The sequence below is a fragment of the Pseudopipra pipra genome, chromosome W (genome assembly GCF_036250125.1).
Source record: "Pseudopipra pipra isolate bDixPip1 chromosome W, bDixPip1.hap1, whole genome shotgun sequence".
NCBI lineage: Eukaryota > Metazoa > Chordata > Aves > Passeriformes > Pipridae > Pseudopipra > Pseudopipra pipra.
Window position 1 is genome coordinate 65,630,236 of NC_087580.1, and position 17,283 is coordinate 65,647,518.

Here is a 17,283-nt window from a genome sequence, read left to right on the forward strand (position 1 = left end):
TGTGCCTTTCTGTAAGGCCAAAAGGAAACAGTATTGTTGTAGAATTGTGCATAAAAGCATTGCAAAGATGCTGTAAGGCATACTGGTTTTCCCTTTTTTTTTTCCTTGTAGGCCTATTGATTGGGGCTGCCTTTAACCCTTTGGTGTTTGCAGAGGTAATGCGGCTGTGGCAGTAACTGAGCACCGGCTAAAAAAATCTTTCAAAGGTCAAGGTTCACAAGGTGAGACGTGGTGGTTTGTGCTGATTATAACAATAGCGTGTAGGTACATGTGTGTGAGAAGTAAATCTGACTCCTCATTGCACACTTGGCACATTAGGAAGGAGACAATTGTTTAAGTGTTACCGAAGAAATGCTATTAAGGTCCTCCAGTTTTAATAGGATTAAAGCTCTTATTTTTAAAGACTTAGTGATATCCTGGCTAAATACACTATTTTCATTGAAATATATCCAGATATACATTGTTTTCACAATGCAGTGATATGGAATAGGCCTCTCAGTGACAATCATAAATTGTGGACCAGTTGTGGCAGTGAGCTGTTCTGTGCTGTATTACAGACTCACATGCAGAATTTGCTGTCTGATTATTTACAGGTTATTGTTTGGCCACATCTGAGTGACCCAACACTTGGTTTTGAATTAAGGTCTTCAGTGTTAAGCATGTACTTGATACGTCCTAGAGAGAAAAAAGCTGTACAAAATAAATAGTATGGATGGCTTTTCTTAGACTGCTGTAACCTGGGGAGGATTTTGCAGCAGCCAAGTGGAAAGATGTATTTTGGGGGGTTGGATGGAGCTCCAGCACATTATCAGTGGCATGAATTATAATATTGTGCAGTAATGAAATCAGAAGAGGAAACCGGATGGGCAGTGCATCAGCTCCTGAGGGGTGACTGCTTTTAACTCAAAGCAATGGATAATGGACAGGGGTTTGTGGGGGTTTTTCTCATATGAAAAATAAATGTGTACTTAGATTCGAGCTGGCATTTGTATCTTACAGTGAAAGCGGAAGGATTCAGAGAGAGGGAGAGGGGGAGAGAGGAGGAAGCAGTAATGAATCTAGCAAAGGGAAGAACAAAGGCTGTTAGAGCTTACACAGTGGATCACTAAACATTTTGCCTTGGGGATTCTTTGCTAGAACTGTTACTTCCTATAACAGGAAATCAGCTACTCTAGAATCATAACCAGTGTGATTTTTAAGAAATCTACCCAGTCCTAGCTGTGTTAGCTGGTTGGGTAGTCTACAATCAAGATAATATGGAGGCAGAACATTGAAAGTGCTCTGTTGTGGTGTGAAATGACTGTCCTCTCCTCTGTGCTCAGCAGATAGACAGTCCTAAAAGCCTTGAGAGGTTGTGGATATTGGGTAAGTTGTGAGCTGGCTGATGATAGGCAGGGTGCCTGCATCCCAGTGACAATACAAGGAAACCTTTTTGTTTCTGACTGCAGTACATTACATAAGGTGTCGAGCTATTAATTGTAGAAAAGTGAAAATAGCGTGCTAACGTTTAGCCTGAAATTCTGGGTCTGTGGGTTTTCCTGCAGTTGTGATGTGTTGTTTCTCAGGTTTGGTAGGGCAGTGAATAGCCTGTGATGGAGCAAAATGCCTGACAGCTCCCTGTGCTGATTTCTGCTCCTGTCCTTCAGCACTGGGATGCAGAGGGTCTGTATCTGACTGTGGACGTCTGTTGCAGAGCGATGCTGGCAAACAGGAGTTCTTGTTGCATGAGAGGAGCGGTATCTCCTGATGATAGGACGTGGGTTCTCTTCCAAGTGTCAGCTAAAACTCATCTGTTACATGAGAGCACCTTTTAGGGGTTTTTTTCTCTCTGCCAGAATAGTAAGCAGCTTTAAAATTGTGAGTTCTCGAATTGATACAAGATTCTATGGATCTGTTTTGTTTGGGTTTTTGAACGCTATCTGTACTACAGATTTTTATTTTTAGCAACGAAGATTTTGAATTTGCAAGGATTTTTGTAGGCTGTAAGATAGAAACCTGACTAGATGCTGGAGTCTGCAGTGCTCTTGGTGAGTTGTATTTTTTCAGTCTAATAATATCTGTAAATGCTCTTCACCAGGAGACTGGGATTTTGCACGCAGGCCAGCTTTCCAGCAGAAAATGCTGCTGATGCTGGAGGGCTGGTCCTCTATATCAGTACCCAGGATCTCATTTTGCTGGTCTCAGGTATCTGATCTCCAGAAGGAGGGTAAGGATTTATCACATTCCAAGCCCCTTTGGAGTGAATTAACTAACTGTTGTTTTCTTAATCACGTGACTGTGTGTTAAAATATAAATATTCATACAGAGAGCCAGGAATGTGTGTTCAGAAAAACCCAAACTTGACCCTGACGTTTTGGGGTCTTGTTGTTGCTCTGTTGGGCACTGCCTGGCTGGGAGAGCTGTGGCTCAGACTGGCTGCAGCTGCCACAATTCCACCCCCTTCACAAAGAAACACCTTACAGCAAAGGGGCGGGAAGTGCCACTCAGAATGGGACTCGAATCTGCAGCAGTTCTGGAATCTTAAAATTCTGTCCATTCTGGCTGTACATCTGAATTATCCCCGTGTTATTGGCACAGCCTATCTTACATACAGAAGCACAAAATTAAGGCATGTTTATAATTTGAGTGCAGAAAGAATGGTGTGTGGATTTCCTTGTTTTTCAGGAATTCAATTCCATTTTAGGAGGGATTGGGGAAGTGTCTAGGCCCAGCCCCTAACCTGGATCTCTGGATACATCCAGGTAGTTTCCATGTGGCCAGCTGTGGCTGGGGATGGCCTGTCCAGCTCCATGCTCTGGGGAGGGAGGTTCCTTGCTCATGGGCTGAAACATCCCTGGTCTTTTTTCCAGCCAAAGGCTGAACATCCTGACCTTTCAAACAGCTGTGTGTGGTTCTTTTTCAAGCTGTGCTAGAGGTGGTTTAGACTCCAGAGGCTTCCCCTTCTCTTTCCCTGCCTGTTTTCTCCTACCCAAAGAGGACTTGAGATACCCAGTTCATTGATGGGTTGGACTACAAGATGAGGCTCCTGAGGAGTCATAAACTACAGTAGTACTATTTTGTCTGTCAAAATTTTGGATTAAGTCTTTACTCACTGAGTCTTGTGCAGGGAGGCAAATTGGATTTTCCTCTTTTTTTGAAGGCAGATAGATTTGGTGTATAATATTGAAAGAGTAAGTTGCTTCATATAAATTTTCACCGTGAAACAGCCCATACTTCACAAAGATGCGGAGACACATTAGGACTGGCATGACCTTATTGATGCTGTGGATGGTAAACGAGACCTTTATCCTAAGAAATGAAAAATTCTTAGGATAAGAATTACTATGCCTATTATGAAAGGAATTTCTGGGATTTCTGGAAGCAGGTGTTTGGGTTTTGCAACAGTAGCAAGCCGTGTGCCCTTCCACAGGGCAGAAGAAGCTCCCACAAAGGAGTGTGAGAGCCCTCGCTGGCTGCGGGTGAAGTGGCCTCTTGCACGTGCCCCTCGCCTGCTGAGGGTGTCAGAGCAGCGAGGCTGTGATTTGAGATGTGGTTCCTGTTTCCTGAAGAAGGGGTTGTGGTTAGGTTAGCACATTGCTCTGCCTGTCTTTACAGGGCTTGGCTTTCAGAGGAAATGATGGGAAGTGTGAGTCAGTTATAACTACTAATATTTGTTGAATAGCTCATGAACTGCTCATATTCTGCCTATTAGGCTGAAGTTTGCCTAATGTTGGGATATATGTTATTGTAATTCTGATTGAATCACTTAAGTCTTCTCTACCTGATGAAGTTTCTTGGCATAACAATACAGAAACTGTAAAGAAAAAGTATGCTTTTGTGCTAGTTAGGCTGGTATTGCTCCCCGTGTAGGCATTTTGTTCCAGAATGAGCCTGATCTAATTACTCTCATTACTTTTGTTTGGACATAAGAGTAATTATTCCAGACTTTTGGAATTTTGCTTTGGAGTAGTGTAACTGTACTAATAGCTGTGTATGGCTATACCAGAACCAAGACACTGCCATGGGCCAGACCCTGAGAAGCCGTGTCTCTGGTTTCACAGGGCTGAAAAGAACACTGGTTTGCTCAGAAGAACATACAAAAGAAAAGGTCTCTGCCCTGAAGAGTCCACAACCACAAACAGAGGGAAGAACAGTGCAAAGAGTTTAGGGAAGGGAAAGGACTGTGGTCCCAAGAACATGAATGCCATAGGGGGATGAAGATTAGAGCTGGGGGGTTTCCTATTTCCTTCAATAGATTTGCTGCTGAGGGAAGCTGAAGTTGAGTAGTTGTTTGACCAAAAGCAAGGAGTTAGATATTGTAAGTATAGACAATTACATGGGATTTGAAGGCAAAGGGTAGGAATTTAATAAAGCAGAAAAGACAGGGCTGATACAGCTAAAGCAAGTGTATAAAGTCATTGGAGTTGTGGCTCAGCAATTTGGAAGGACTGGATGAATGGGAGGGTAGGTGTCAAAGAGGAAAAGTTGGTTGGTTCTTCAAAGGTTAGCAAGTAAATAAAAGAATAAAAATTGAGCATGTAAGACCATACTTATGATCCAGAAACAAGAGAAAACTTCATGCATAGAGAATATTAACTGGAAAGGTATTGGAAAGGAAGGAGGATTATTTGTCCTTGCTAGGCTGGAAAGCTTGAAGTTGTTCTTGTACCTGACAAAAATTAGGGGTTTGAGTGGTCTGGAGATAGGACCTGTCTTGGAGCTGCCCCAGAGCATTCTGGTTTTTTGTCATCATTAGGCTGTTCAGGTTCCCCAAAATGACTCTGGTTTGAGTGTTTACAATTGCTCAGCTTTACTCCAAAAAGTGTCCTTTCATTACAGCCAGGATTTCTAGGCAGCTTGGTCTTTCTGTGGAGAATGCTGTGCCCCAGCTGCAGGTGTCCTAAAGCCAGAGTTACAAGATAAATCTTATTTAGAAAGTGAAAAAAGTCTGTGTGTTTCTCTGGTCCCCCCCACCTCGGCAGAGCACATGAAAGGGTAGGTTTGTTTTTCCTCATGTGTCTGGAGTCCTTCCATCTGAAACGGGTACAGATACAGGGCTTGAGGAGGAGTGACAGCAATTCCATGCAGGAAAACAAAAAGCCTTTATCTGCCTTTATCAGTCCTTCAGAAGCAGATGTTTACTTCTAAGCCCTGCTTGTCCTGCTTGCTTCTTCCACGGTCAGAAGAGTTCTCATGGGCTGGTTCTTGTTTTGACATAACTGTCCAAGCGAGTGCTTCCCTGGAATGTGTTACCACACGTGGACTGGGAGAAGGAAGGCAGTGGAACAGCCAAGTACCTTCCTTTGGCTAAAACCTATGAGATTCTTGGAAGTCATGGAGAAAGGTATATTCAGGTCTGTTATCTTAAGTTTGTAAGACTTGGTGGTGTCTTCTGGGCAGAACCCAGAAGCATTTCACCTCACTGCTCCATGGCTCCCTAGCTGTGTAATTCCTATTGGAATTCCATAGGCAGATTTTTTTTCCTTGTTACTTTTATCACTGAATAATAAGTAAGCAAAGTAATGCTTCAATTTTTAAAGAAACTGGTTTTCTGTTTAACTTTTTTCAAGCATTCTCAGAGCCCTTCTCAAAGAAATTCCAGTTTCTGGAAACTCCTGATTTCCTGGGGAACCAGGAGCTTGCCTCATTTCCTGTTCTGAAGCACTTACAGGCATCATGTTGGCCCAGAGAAGGAATAGGCTAACAGCTTGTCTGGCAGCCAAGGTGTCAGTTGATTTTGATCTTGAATAAAAGGCAGAGTTATCTCCTTAAAAGAAGGAGTTACTGAAAGGTTTTTGGAGAGAGGAAAAAAAAAATAGGGAGGAATGTGGCTGCAGAGTCCTGGCAGCTGGGGTTTAAATCCTGAACCTTAAGATGGGTGCACTAGAACAGCGAGGAAGAGATGAATAAAGGGGCCAGGTTAGAATTCACCTCTTTGCATGTCATGACTGGCCATGTCCTCTGTCCCTTTTTGTTTAACTTTGATTGCTTTACATTTTGAAGAATGAGAGGAGCTCTTGCTAAGGGCAGCAGTAATTTTGGGTCCCCCAGGGAGCAAAGCCCTCTGTGTTGGTTGGAGCTCTGTCAGAGCACGAGGGTCCCTCCTGCAGAGCCCTGCAGCTCTGTGCAGTGTTCTCCCTGGGGGGGCATTTGGGAGTTCAGCTCAGGAGAGCCTGGAATTCTGTGCAGATACTTTCCTGGTTTGGAATGAGCCCAACTGAAGGAGTTCCTCAGGAAAGGACAGATGGGTCTCCTCTGCTGGGCAGTTCTGATCTTAAATATACTTGGAGGAAACAGTGGGTAAGCAGGCCTTGATTCATTGCTATTGATAAATGTTAATTAAACTCCAGGATATGTAATTAGAGGAGGTTTCAGGCTAGGGTGACTTTCTAGTTCTTTTTGAGTATTTACAACAACTGCAGAAAGACAGGTATGACAGATGCACAGCCAGAATGCAAATAATTAGTACCTCAGATCAAGAGTAACTGCATCAAGGCTTTGTGTGGATTTACATGGATTTTATATGCTCTGGTCTCTGGAATCTTTTCCATTTAATTCTTAGAGAAACTTGCTTTGTAATTTTGATATTATGCATGTGTTTATTTTTGTACTTAGGACTTAATAAGTTAGACAAAGCCACAAAACTATTAAGTGAACCATGTCAACAAATTTCAAAACCCTTCTGTATTTCTGTGAAGGTGTTGCCTGAAATGTATGTGTGTATTTCAGTATCCTGTAAAACTCTTCCTCCTCTGCCTTCTTAAAGTTCATAATGACTTCCAGGTAGCCAATGCTGATGAACTGATGAATACCTGAGTGTTACAGATTGTTACCATCTCAAGAAGACTCATCAGGTTGATAGTGCAAATGTTAAGGAAAATCAAGACAGGAGAAATTGCAAATGCCTCCCCTTATTTTCACAAACATCCAGGTATCTTGCTGTAATCACAGTGCATGTTGGCCAGGATAGGAGGGAGTGTAGGAGAGGGCACAGGAAGAAAGTCACTGAAATTTGGGCCCAGAAGAAATGGCCAGGTTGCTGTGTGTGGAGCTGATGAATTACTATAGCTCTTGGTGTAAGACTAGAGCTTAAAGTAATGCCCATCTGCTTATTTTACAGATCTGCTTCCAATCAAATACGTGACCATGGGGGATATGAAGACCCCAGATTTTGATGATCTTCTTGCAGCCTTTGACATACCAGACATGGTTGATCCCAAAGCAGCTATTGAATCTGGCCATGATGACCACGACAGCCACATAAAACAGAACGCTCACCCCGAGGAAGATTCTCATGCCCCGTCATCATCCGACGTTGGCGTGAGCGTCATTGTGAAGAACGTGCGTACCATCGACTCCTCCGAGGGCGTGGACAAGGATGGCCACCATTCCACAGGCAATGGCTTGCACAATGGCTTTCTAACATCATCAGCTCTCGAGAGCTACAGTAAAGAGGAAGGGAAGTCACTTAAAGATGATGGGTCAGCTTCTGAGACTACGCTGAAGGATTCAGCTTTCAACCAGTTCAGCCCAATATCGAGTGCTGAAGAATTTGATGATGATGAAAGGATTGAGGTGGATGACCCCCCGGATAAAGAGGACATGCGTGCAAATTTCAGAGCAAACGTCTTGGCAGGATCTCTATCTCAGCAGGAATATGACAAACTAAAGGCACTTGGAGGGGAGAACTTGATTAAACCTGGAATCCCAGTTTCAAGTAGTATAGATAAAAATAAAGTTGCTAAACGAGAGACAGAGACAAACTCTGTCAATTTAAGCGTCTTTGAGCCTTTTAAAGCTCGAAAAACAGAGGACAAATTGCTAAAAGACAATTCTGACAAGCTTATTGAAAACAGAGTACTTGATGGAAAACTGAGTACTGAAAAAAGTGACACAAATCTTGCCAGCATTTCCCAGTCCAAAGCAAAGTCATCAGCAAAGCTTTCTTCCTGCATTGCTGCAATCGCAGCCCTGAGTGCTAAAAAGGCAGCTACAGATAGCAGTAAGGATTTGCAGCCTAACTCAGGAGAGTCTTCTCCGTTACCAAAAGACATAAGTGAAAGTCCCCGGGCTATTGAAAAGTCCCCTGAGTCTCAGAGCCTCATTGATGGTGCCAAGAAGCCATCTGTCAAACCACCTGACAGTCCCAGGAGTGTATCGAGTGAGAACAGCAGCAAAGGGTCTCCATCTTCCCCTGCAGGGTCGACACCAGCAATTCCTAAGGTTCGTATAAAAACCATCAAGACTTCTTCTGGGGAGATCAAGAGAACTGTTACTAGAGTGTTGCCAGAAGTTGATTTGGACTCTGGTAAAAAGCCAGAGCAGAGTGCTTCCATGGTAACTTCCATGACATCTCTGCTGTCCTCGCCAACTTCTGCTGCTGTTCTCTCCTCTCCTCCCAGAGCTCCTCTCCAGTCCTCGGTCGTCACCAATGCAGTTGGATCTACAGAGCTTGCCCCCAAACAGGTCACTATCAAACCCGTGGCTACCGCCTTCCTGCCCGTGTCCGCAGTGAAGACAGCGGGCTCCCAGGTGATCAACCTGAAGCTCGCTAACAACACCACAGTGAAGGCCACTGTCATCTCTGCCGCGTCCGTGCAGAGCGCCAGCAGCGCCATCATCAAAGCCGCCAACGCCATCCAGCAGCAGACGGTGGTGGTGCCGGCGTCGAGCCTCGCCAGTGCCAAACTCGTGCCAAAGACGGTCCATCTCGCCAACCTTAACCTTCTGCCTCAGGGTGCTCAAACCACCTCTGAACTGCGCCAAGTGCTAACCAAACCCCAGCAGCAAATCAAGCAGGCAATAATTTCTGCAGCAGCCTCACAGCCTTCGAAAAAAGTGTCTCGAGTGCAGGTGGTGTCATCCCTACAGAGTTCTGTAGTGGAAGCGTTCAACAAGGTGCTGAGCAGCGTCAATCCCGTACCAGTTTACATCCCAAACCTCAGTCCCCCTGCCAATGCCGGAATCACGCTACCTACACGAGGTTACAAGTGTTTGGAGTGTGGTGACTCGTTTGCTCTCGAGAAGAGCCTGACCCAGCACTATGACAGGAGGAGCGTGCGGATTGAAGTGACTTGCAACCATTGCACAAAGAATTTAGTTTTCTACAATAAATGCAGTCTCCTGTCACACGCTCGTGGACACAAGGAGAAGGGCGTTGTGATGCAGTGTTCCCACCTGATCCTCAAACCAGTCCCAGCAGATCAAATGATAGCATCTCCTTCCAGCAATACTGCTGCATCCCTGCTCCAGAGCGCGGTGGGAGCTGGCACGCACTCCGTAACAAAGATGCAGTCTGGCTTAACTGGGACAGTGATCTCAGCCCCGGCGAGCTCTCCTGTCATTCCAGCTATGCCGCTAGACGAAGATCCATCGAAACTCTGTAGGCATAGTCTAAAGTGTTTGGAGTGCAATGAAGTTTTCCAAGATGAGACATCTCTTGCAACTCATTTCCAGCAGGCTGCAGACACGAGTGGACAAGTAGAGTATCCTATGTTTACATTCCAATGTTTCATCTATAAGCCTAGGAGACTTTGGATATGTTTTTACTTCCATTTAGCTGTTAATTATCTGAACCTCCGTGATTAAAATGAGAAACGAAAACCACAAAAAGTCTTGCAAGCACTTACATAGTCAATGCCAACACTTTTTAAATAAGACTTCTCTTAGAATCTTTTTAGGCCCTGAAGTCTGAAATTGACACTATATTTTTGCTAAAATTTAGCATTAGCTTTCTTCCAGCTGAACATTTTAATCCTGAAAGTAATAATAGGTTTTACTAATAATACTTTAATGATTCTTTCTGTGCTTTGGAATTTGACTAGCCCGTGGAATCCACTTAATTGGCACCCTCATTAACAGCCCGTCTGTTCAACCTGAATGGTAGCTTTAAGTGATTTGTTCTTGATTGGTCCTCAGCTTTGAGAGTTCTCATCTAGCCCCTAAGTGAGTGAGGCATTCCTCTCACCTGCAGGGACTCAGGCAGTGACAAATGGCACACTGACTGCTGACAGCAATGCCTGCTGTTTGCCTCAGGTCTTCCTTAAAAAGTGCAAAGCCCTGTTCCCTGGCACCATTCCTTGCTGTGGTGTGCCCACTGGTTTAGTTAGCTGGGTTTCCTTTCCTCTTACGAGTGCTAATGAGTTAAACTTACAAACCATTTTAAAATTCTTTGCTAATGTATGTGGCCTAACCTGAAAGAAATCCGTCATTCAATAAAACTTCCTGTTAATCAGTGTGCGATGTATTTTATAATCCTGTAGGAGCCAGGGTGGTTAATTAAACGATACAGTTGGATCTCTGTTGGGGCGTGCCAATTAAAAGGGATTCTGCTGTGTTTCAAAGCATTCAGTTGAGCTTGGTGATCCAGCTTCTTGCTATGGGGGAAGCTGAAAACCTGCATGCGTGCTCAAGCCAGTAATGCCCCGGGAATATTCCTGGGAATCCCACAGCAGTGTACAGGATAGACTTAGGTCCTGCAGTTAGGAAGAAATGCAGGTAGTCACAGGAGCGCAGGCAGGGGCCTGTCAGGATCTATTTGCTGCACTTAGGACCTGTTCTGTACCACCTCTGCAGGCTGGAATGTAAAGAGATTTGCATGTGGAAGCAACCTTGGCTGTGGCTGATATGGCTGTGCCTCAGCTCCTCCTTTCCTGACTGGCTAGCAGAGTCAGACTGAGAGCCTGCATTCCCAGCAGAATGCCATTCCAGTGACCTCCTCTTGTAAGGTACTGCAGGGCTGCCTGCCTGAGTCTGATAGCAGGATGTGTTCCATCCTTAGACCTTGCTGCAGTTCTGAACAGTATCTAATGGCTGACCACAAGTATATTCTGCACCAGCTCGAGTTACTTAATACTCAGTACTTTGGATTTTTACCTGACTGCTTTGCTGGTGCTTCCTGGTGGCAGATGGATTCTTTCCCATAACAGATCTGTTAGGTAGCATCCCATCTAAGATCCAGTAGTCCTTGCAAAAACCCTGTTGTTCTTGGTACTGGAAAAATCAAGCAAGTAAGAAGGCCCCAAGATAAAGCAAGTGGATGAGAGACAGAGCGATATTCTGAGAATAGGTTGGGAGGATGAGGCTAAAATGGAAAAAAAAAAAAGAGAAGAACGAAGATAAAGTGACGTGCTCACTTTTGGGGGGCCCTTGTCTTTACGGACAGGTAAACTAAACCTTTTGCCCTTCCCTTTCTCCCTCTGTCTGGTGCTTTTGCCCATCTAATTGCTGTTGAAAGGAAAATGTCTCCTGAAAGAGAAATGCTCTTGAAAGGAAAATGTGTTTTCAATGAGTCTAAGCAGTAAGTAAGTGTTCTCGTTCTCCTGAAACTCCTGTTATGAAGGTAGAATGTTTCATTTAAAATAAACAATGGTAGAACAGCCCTAGCAATGAAAATATGTTCCCTATAAAGTTGTTACCTTTCTGTAATGTTTTATTTCCATTAATATTCTTGTTAAAGGGAATGGGGCCACTCGCTGACAGGTTTTCTGGCTAAATGAAACCCCCATCTACTTACTAGGGAGAAAAAGGTAGCAAATCTGGGCTAATGAGTGCTAATATTTATCCTAGTTACAGATAGGAGTGTATAGCTCCCATGGAAACTGCATAGCTCATTTTCCTTCATGCTCAGCGTTCTTGTGTATCTTTATTTTCCACCTCCACCATTTTTCCTTCTAACCCTTTTTTTTTTCTGAAACTTTGACTTTAAATGCAGGCAGGTGATGATTTTCACAAACTGTTTTATTTTGGTGTGGGTTGGAATGAGAGAACTGAAGTTAATGCCACCATAAGCCCAAAATAAAATGGTAAGCAAATGTGCTGAATGTCAGAATTTCACAGTAGATGCTTCTTGTTCTACTGTAATCAGTTACAATTAAACATTTTCTGTACTCATCGAAATAGCAGAGCAGGGGCCTTAACCAAGAGCATTACTGGCATGTTGGGTCAGCAGACGAGTCTGGCAGGCGGCTTTCTGCAGGCTCAGAGAGGTCACTGAGCTGGGGCTGGAATGCTGTACAGCTCTTCTGTGCCATCACATCCCAGTGTCCTTCACTAGTGCTGCAGGCCAGAGGCTTTGGAAGGGCTGTGAAACGCTCAGACCTTTTTGTTGCTGGAATAAGAAGTTCTGTTTTGCTGTTTTCTTACACAATGAAATAATGCTGCAGATTCCCCAGTTACTGTATTGCAGCTTGTTAACACAGAAACGGCCAAAGATGGATTTGGGGAATGATACTGAAGCCCAGTAAATGTGGCAGAGTCATGGCCAGTCAGGATTTTGCCTTTAAGCTAAACTGGAGACCCCAAACCAGTTCTAGTCAGCATGGGGGTGTGAGTCCCCCACTTCTAGCTGTAGCTGTTGGAGACCTCTGGATGGAGACTGTGTTCAAACACACCAGGCCATCATGCTCACAGAGCATTTATTTTGGGATTTCTTCAGGCATATGTTAGTAAATGATTTATAATGCAGCTCTGGAGTTCTTGTTCTGGTCTGTGTTCTTGCAGAGAGTGCACATCAGTACATCTGCCACAGAGAACATTCCTATAAATACCCATGTCAGGAAAGAGTCTTGGGTTTGATTTTAATTCTTTGTAAGTCATTGGTGAGATTCACAAGTCCCAAGTCATAAGAAATAATAGAATAATTTGACTCTCGAGTTGTATGTAGGCCCCTTGTGCTATCAAGGTAATTTTGGGAGGCACCTGAGTAATATTTCTGTAAAGCCACGTGCATCTCCTGTGGTCAGTGGTGAAATGAAGGAGCTCTGTGGTGTCAGGATGGCCCAGAACACCAGTGGGGCTGGCAGCCAGCCCCTGCCAGCTCTGTCAGCAGGGCCTGTGTTTGTAGTTGCTGCTTCCTTCGGGCCCGTCCCAGCCATGCCTTTAACCTTTATTTGCTGTATTGCAGTGTTTGACACAGACGTTAGCAGAGCTCAACCAAACCTATTGTCTCATCTATTCTGGTTTATCGTTTAGAAGACATGCAATATCTGCCAGATGCTGCTTCCTAACCAGTGCAGTTTTGCATCACACCAGAGAATTCATCAGCATAAATCTCCATACACGTGCCCTGAATGTGGAGCAATCTGCAGATCTGTCCACTTCCAGACCCATGTCACTAAGAACTGCCTGCATTATACCCGAAGAGTTGGGTTTCGGTCAGTATCATGATTGCTTTTGTTGTCAATTTGTGTACAGTTTATGCTTTTAAAAGTAAATTTCCAGTTTCATAAGTATTGTTTGGAGAATACGGCTTCATGGGCTTAAGGTTGTCATGGCAACAGTATTGTTAGTGTTACAGATTTTGGAATAAATACATTAGGATTCTGCTTTGTTTGGGCATCCACTTTTGTATATGATTAAATCAGAATATTAGCTAGTGTCACACAGATTCAGGACTTCACTGCTTATAAAGTCTAGAGAATTCAGATGCATTGCCTTAATTTCAGGTTTTTAAAAAAACTCTGAGTTTTTTCAAATTATTGAATTCTGGATTGTTCTCTCTGGTAGAACAGTCATTTTCAGTATTTACTTCCAGAATGTATTGTCATGGTGTTGATGGGCATACTGCACCTGCCTGGTTGTTCTCGTTTCTGTGGGAAGTCAGGACTCCTTGGCTTTCCATCACGTGCAGATTACCTTTCTCACTCAAACAGCCTGGTCTTTTGGTTCTCCTTTGCTACTCTTCAGTTTCCCTTTTATTTTTACATTTCCTTGTAGTGGCAACTCAGTGAGAAAATGGGGAGCAGAGGCATTTCATAGAAATGTTACGCTTTGAAAGGCTTGAAAAAATCTTTCATCTTAGAATTCTCCTTGCAGGGAATGGCAGGCAGCCCAGCAGGTGATCGGAAGAGCCGCCTGTACCACCGAGCTTTGCTCAGCACTCCTAAAACATTTCCATTTCACCCTGTCTCACTGGAAAAGGGGGATTTTAAATCTTACAGCTGGTAGCTCCTTCCCCCTTTAAGGTGCCACAGTTCATTTTCCAGAGTGGCTGTGCAATCTTCCACTAAGGGAAGAAAGCATTTTACTGCATCAGGCGCCTGTTTTCAGCTTGAATCCATGGCCTGACACAGCTCCAAGCTCCTTGCATTTCTTTGGGTTATTCTCTTTTCTCCCAAGCAGTAGTCTGTCTTGTCCTGCATTTCCTGCCTCTGCTCCCTGCACTGCACTGCCCTTCCCTCTGGCCTGTGTCTCTAGGGCTCATGCACAGAATCGCCTCCAGGGACTCCTCTGCCCCAGTAACACCAGCACGCTCACAAATCCTTCACTGAACTTTCCAAGATGTCTCATAAACATCTCGTGCCACACTGATTCAGAATTTCTTGATCTGGTGAGACTAAACCAAAGTGACCCAGGCAAAGAAAAGCAGTATCTGGGAGTGTTAATGTCTCCCTCCTCAGACCCCTCAGCACTGCAGGGGGTTTGCCTGAGGAGCAGCACACCCTGGCCTGCCTTTCCAAAGGGCCTCTGCCAAGGGCTTCCGCTCGATTCCAGTGATTTAGGCCAGTTGTCTGGACTAAACCAGGGGAAAACTTGAACCTGAAAGTTCACCTGCATCCTGCCAAGGTGAAAACAAGCAAGCTGTTAGAGCAGTCCCTGAGGCGAAGGCTTGGGCCTTACCAAGTGTTGTCATAGACAGTGGTGGATGCTGAGGAGCAGTTAGATCAGCACGAGAGCAGAAAGGCAAGACCTGGGGTGGGGAGGTGGGAGATGCTCTGCAGAGGTGACACCTGGGGAGCAGATGTGGTAATGGGAGGATCACACTGTGTGCAGCTGGGGAGAAGGGTTCAGCTCTGCATGAGCAGAGACGATCTGAACAGACCCCCAGAAGACCAGGACAATCTACTTGAGAGGATGCATTGGCAAGCAGAGACTAGATGGGTGTAAACTTGATGAATACTATTAAGAATGTAAATTAAGTGCCCAGAAAAGAAAGGATGATGCTTCATAAAATTCAAGGGTGATAAATTTTAAGAGGAAAATGGGATCCTTGAATGCAATGTGTATTTCCTGCTTTATTGCTATCATCAGGGCACTAAAACCATCTAAAAACTGATTTGACAACAATCATACTGCCATAATAGATGACAAAATACTGGAAGGGCAGAGGCCTTCTGTGTTTAAATTGTAAACCCCTTAGTGCAAAGTACTGGTCAATGCGAAATTGGTTCATTTGACAGGGTATTTTTTAATTGCTGATTGCAGTATGTTCTTGGACTGATTTGGTAGCATTTACTACTGGAGATGTAGGGCACTAAAAGAGACCGTTGTGTAAAAACATCCTTATGTTCTAATATTAATTCAATTTTTTAATTGTTTCATTTTAGAATAGATGCGGAAAGGTCACAAATATTCGACACAGCAGAAGTATGTTTTTGCAAAGTATTTTCTGAATTCCAATCTGATATATTGATATGATTGTAGAGATTCAGTTTAGTTTCCCCGAGTTTAAATCCAAGTGCTGATTTGATTACATGTACAGAAAATCATTACCAGTATGTCTTCATTAAATCTAAACAAGGGAAATGGTGCAAATATTTTCCTTACTGGTTTTCCGTTTGGTGGTCATTTCTAAATTGCTGTGGTGCACCTTAAACAATCCACTGCATGTGATAAAAATTCAGTTTGTAAAATCTCTTTACAAATGTGCAGAGGATTTAAGCATTCTTTCTGCAATCAATAGAATATTCCTCTGTCCACCCCTCTTCCTGTTTTACTGTAATAACACAAAAACATGTTCTGACCTCATATCTCTTAGGTTCTCAAATTAAAATGTGTGAAATTTCTTACCCCTTCCTGATCTCCAAATCAGTGTTCTGTTGATTTGTGCTGGGCTGTTTGAGTGGACAGAAGGAGGGAGTTTCTGCAGTTTGTCCCTGTGGACTGGGCCCAGCCCTGACTCTCTGCTCTCTCCACAGCTGCGTGCACTGCAACGTCGTCTACTCGGACGTGGCGGCTCTCAAGTCTCACATTCAAGGTTGTCACTGTGAAGTCTTTTACAAGTGTCCTATCTGTCCCATGGCATTTAAATCTGCTCCCAGCACACACTCCCATGCCTACACACAACACCCTGGTATCAAGATAGGCGAACCAAAGTAAGCAAAATTCATCTTCTACTGCCCTTGCCTGCCTTTGAATGACCTGTGAAATTGCATTCTGTCCTGTGCTTGCAGTCTTAAAATCACCTCTTGACAGCTGCCAGTGTGGGGGTGGTGGAATGCTTTCAGGAGTTTTCAGCTGGCAGTTTGTTGGGCGAAGGTTGCATTTCCCTGAACCTGCAGCAGCAGGTCTTTAAGCGCTGTGCGCTAGGAAAGAGTGATTACAAAATGTAATTACACAAATGATTCGCACAGGTGGCTGGAGTGTTGCTCGTTCTCATGTTTTAATCTGCTTAGCTCATCTGCATTTTTACTGTGAATTAAGATAATGTGATTCCAAAACAAGCTGCTAAGACTCATCAGCACTTACGTGGTGATTTTCAGAACATCTGGTTGAAAAGTTGGGAAAAAGCGATTTTATCTGTTTATATAAGCTTTTTTCCCAATATGTAATCTCTTTCTGGCTTAAAGCAGAAGTGGTTCTTTCCTGTAGCTAGAAAAGTTGTGCATAATGTGGTGGTTTGCTGAAGGTGGTGACACAGGGCACAGGGTGTTTGTGCAGAGGTGTTGAACGTTGCTGGACTCCGCTGAAGGTGCTGATGTGTGTGCAGACCACTTCAGCCCTCAGCTCTGAGCCTGGTGCCTCTCCCTGCACCCCTTCTCCTCCTTTTCCTCCTCGCTGGTACAGTGCACTGTTGAGAGCAGACACTCAGGTGTTGACTGTGTTTTTTCTGTGGTGTGCACAGAGCACTAGCACACGGTAACAACTCGCAGGCTCAAGAAAATAGAAGGCAGAGGAGAGAAACAAGGTACCATGTGATGTAATAACCAGAGTTCAGAAGAATTCAGTTTATCACTGTTTCTTCTAACATATTTAAGTTGTTTAAACCTGCATCAAAGCAAAATGGCAACAGACTTGTTAGTAATGTGATTGTAAATCCCACAGTTCCAGTAAATGCCAGAGGCATGTGTGTCTGATACCAGATGAAGGCATTTCTGCCCGGTGGTAAATGATACCTTGTTTTAATTCAGGATGGTATCTTGGGTGAGAGGACATGAGATACTAACATTTGAAACTTGTTTCAGACTCCCATAGCTCTCACTACAGAAAACCAAAAGATTAAGATCACTGTTTGTGTAAGATGCTTCACATAGGACAAGTGAATTGTGCTTGGATCTGCCAATCTGTTTCTGATTAGTTTTCTTT

The 17,283-nt window shown here is 44.0% G+C and overlaps 1 protein-coding gene across 5 annotated transcripts in view; it reads left to right on the forward strand.

The window, feature by feature from the left end:
• The window catches only part of LOC135405155 (zinc finger protein 532), a 29,441-nt gene that overhangs the window by 1,618 nt on the left and 10,540 nt on the right, over window positions 1–17,283 (forward strand). For all 5 annotated transcript variants that reach the window (XM_064639857.1, XM_064639862.1, XM_064639861.1 and 2 more), the window contains exons 2-5: window positions 112–221; window positions 7,100–9,459; window positions 12,952–13,133; window positions 15,897–16,073. In XM_064639857.1, the coding sequence (XP_064495927.1) occupies window positions 7,126–9,459; window positions 12,952–13,133; window positions 15,897–16,073 (2,693 nt within the window). In that variant the 5' untranslated portion in view covers window positions 112–221; window positions 7,100–7,125. The remainder of the gene's footprint in view (window positions 1–111; window positions 222–7,099; window positions 9,460–12,951; window positions 13,134–15,896; window positions 16,074–17,283) is intronic.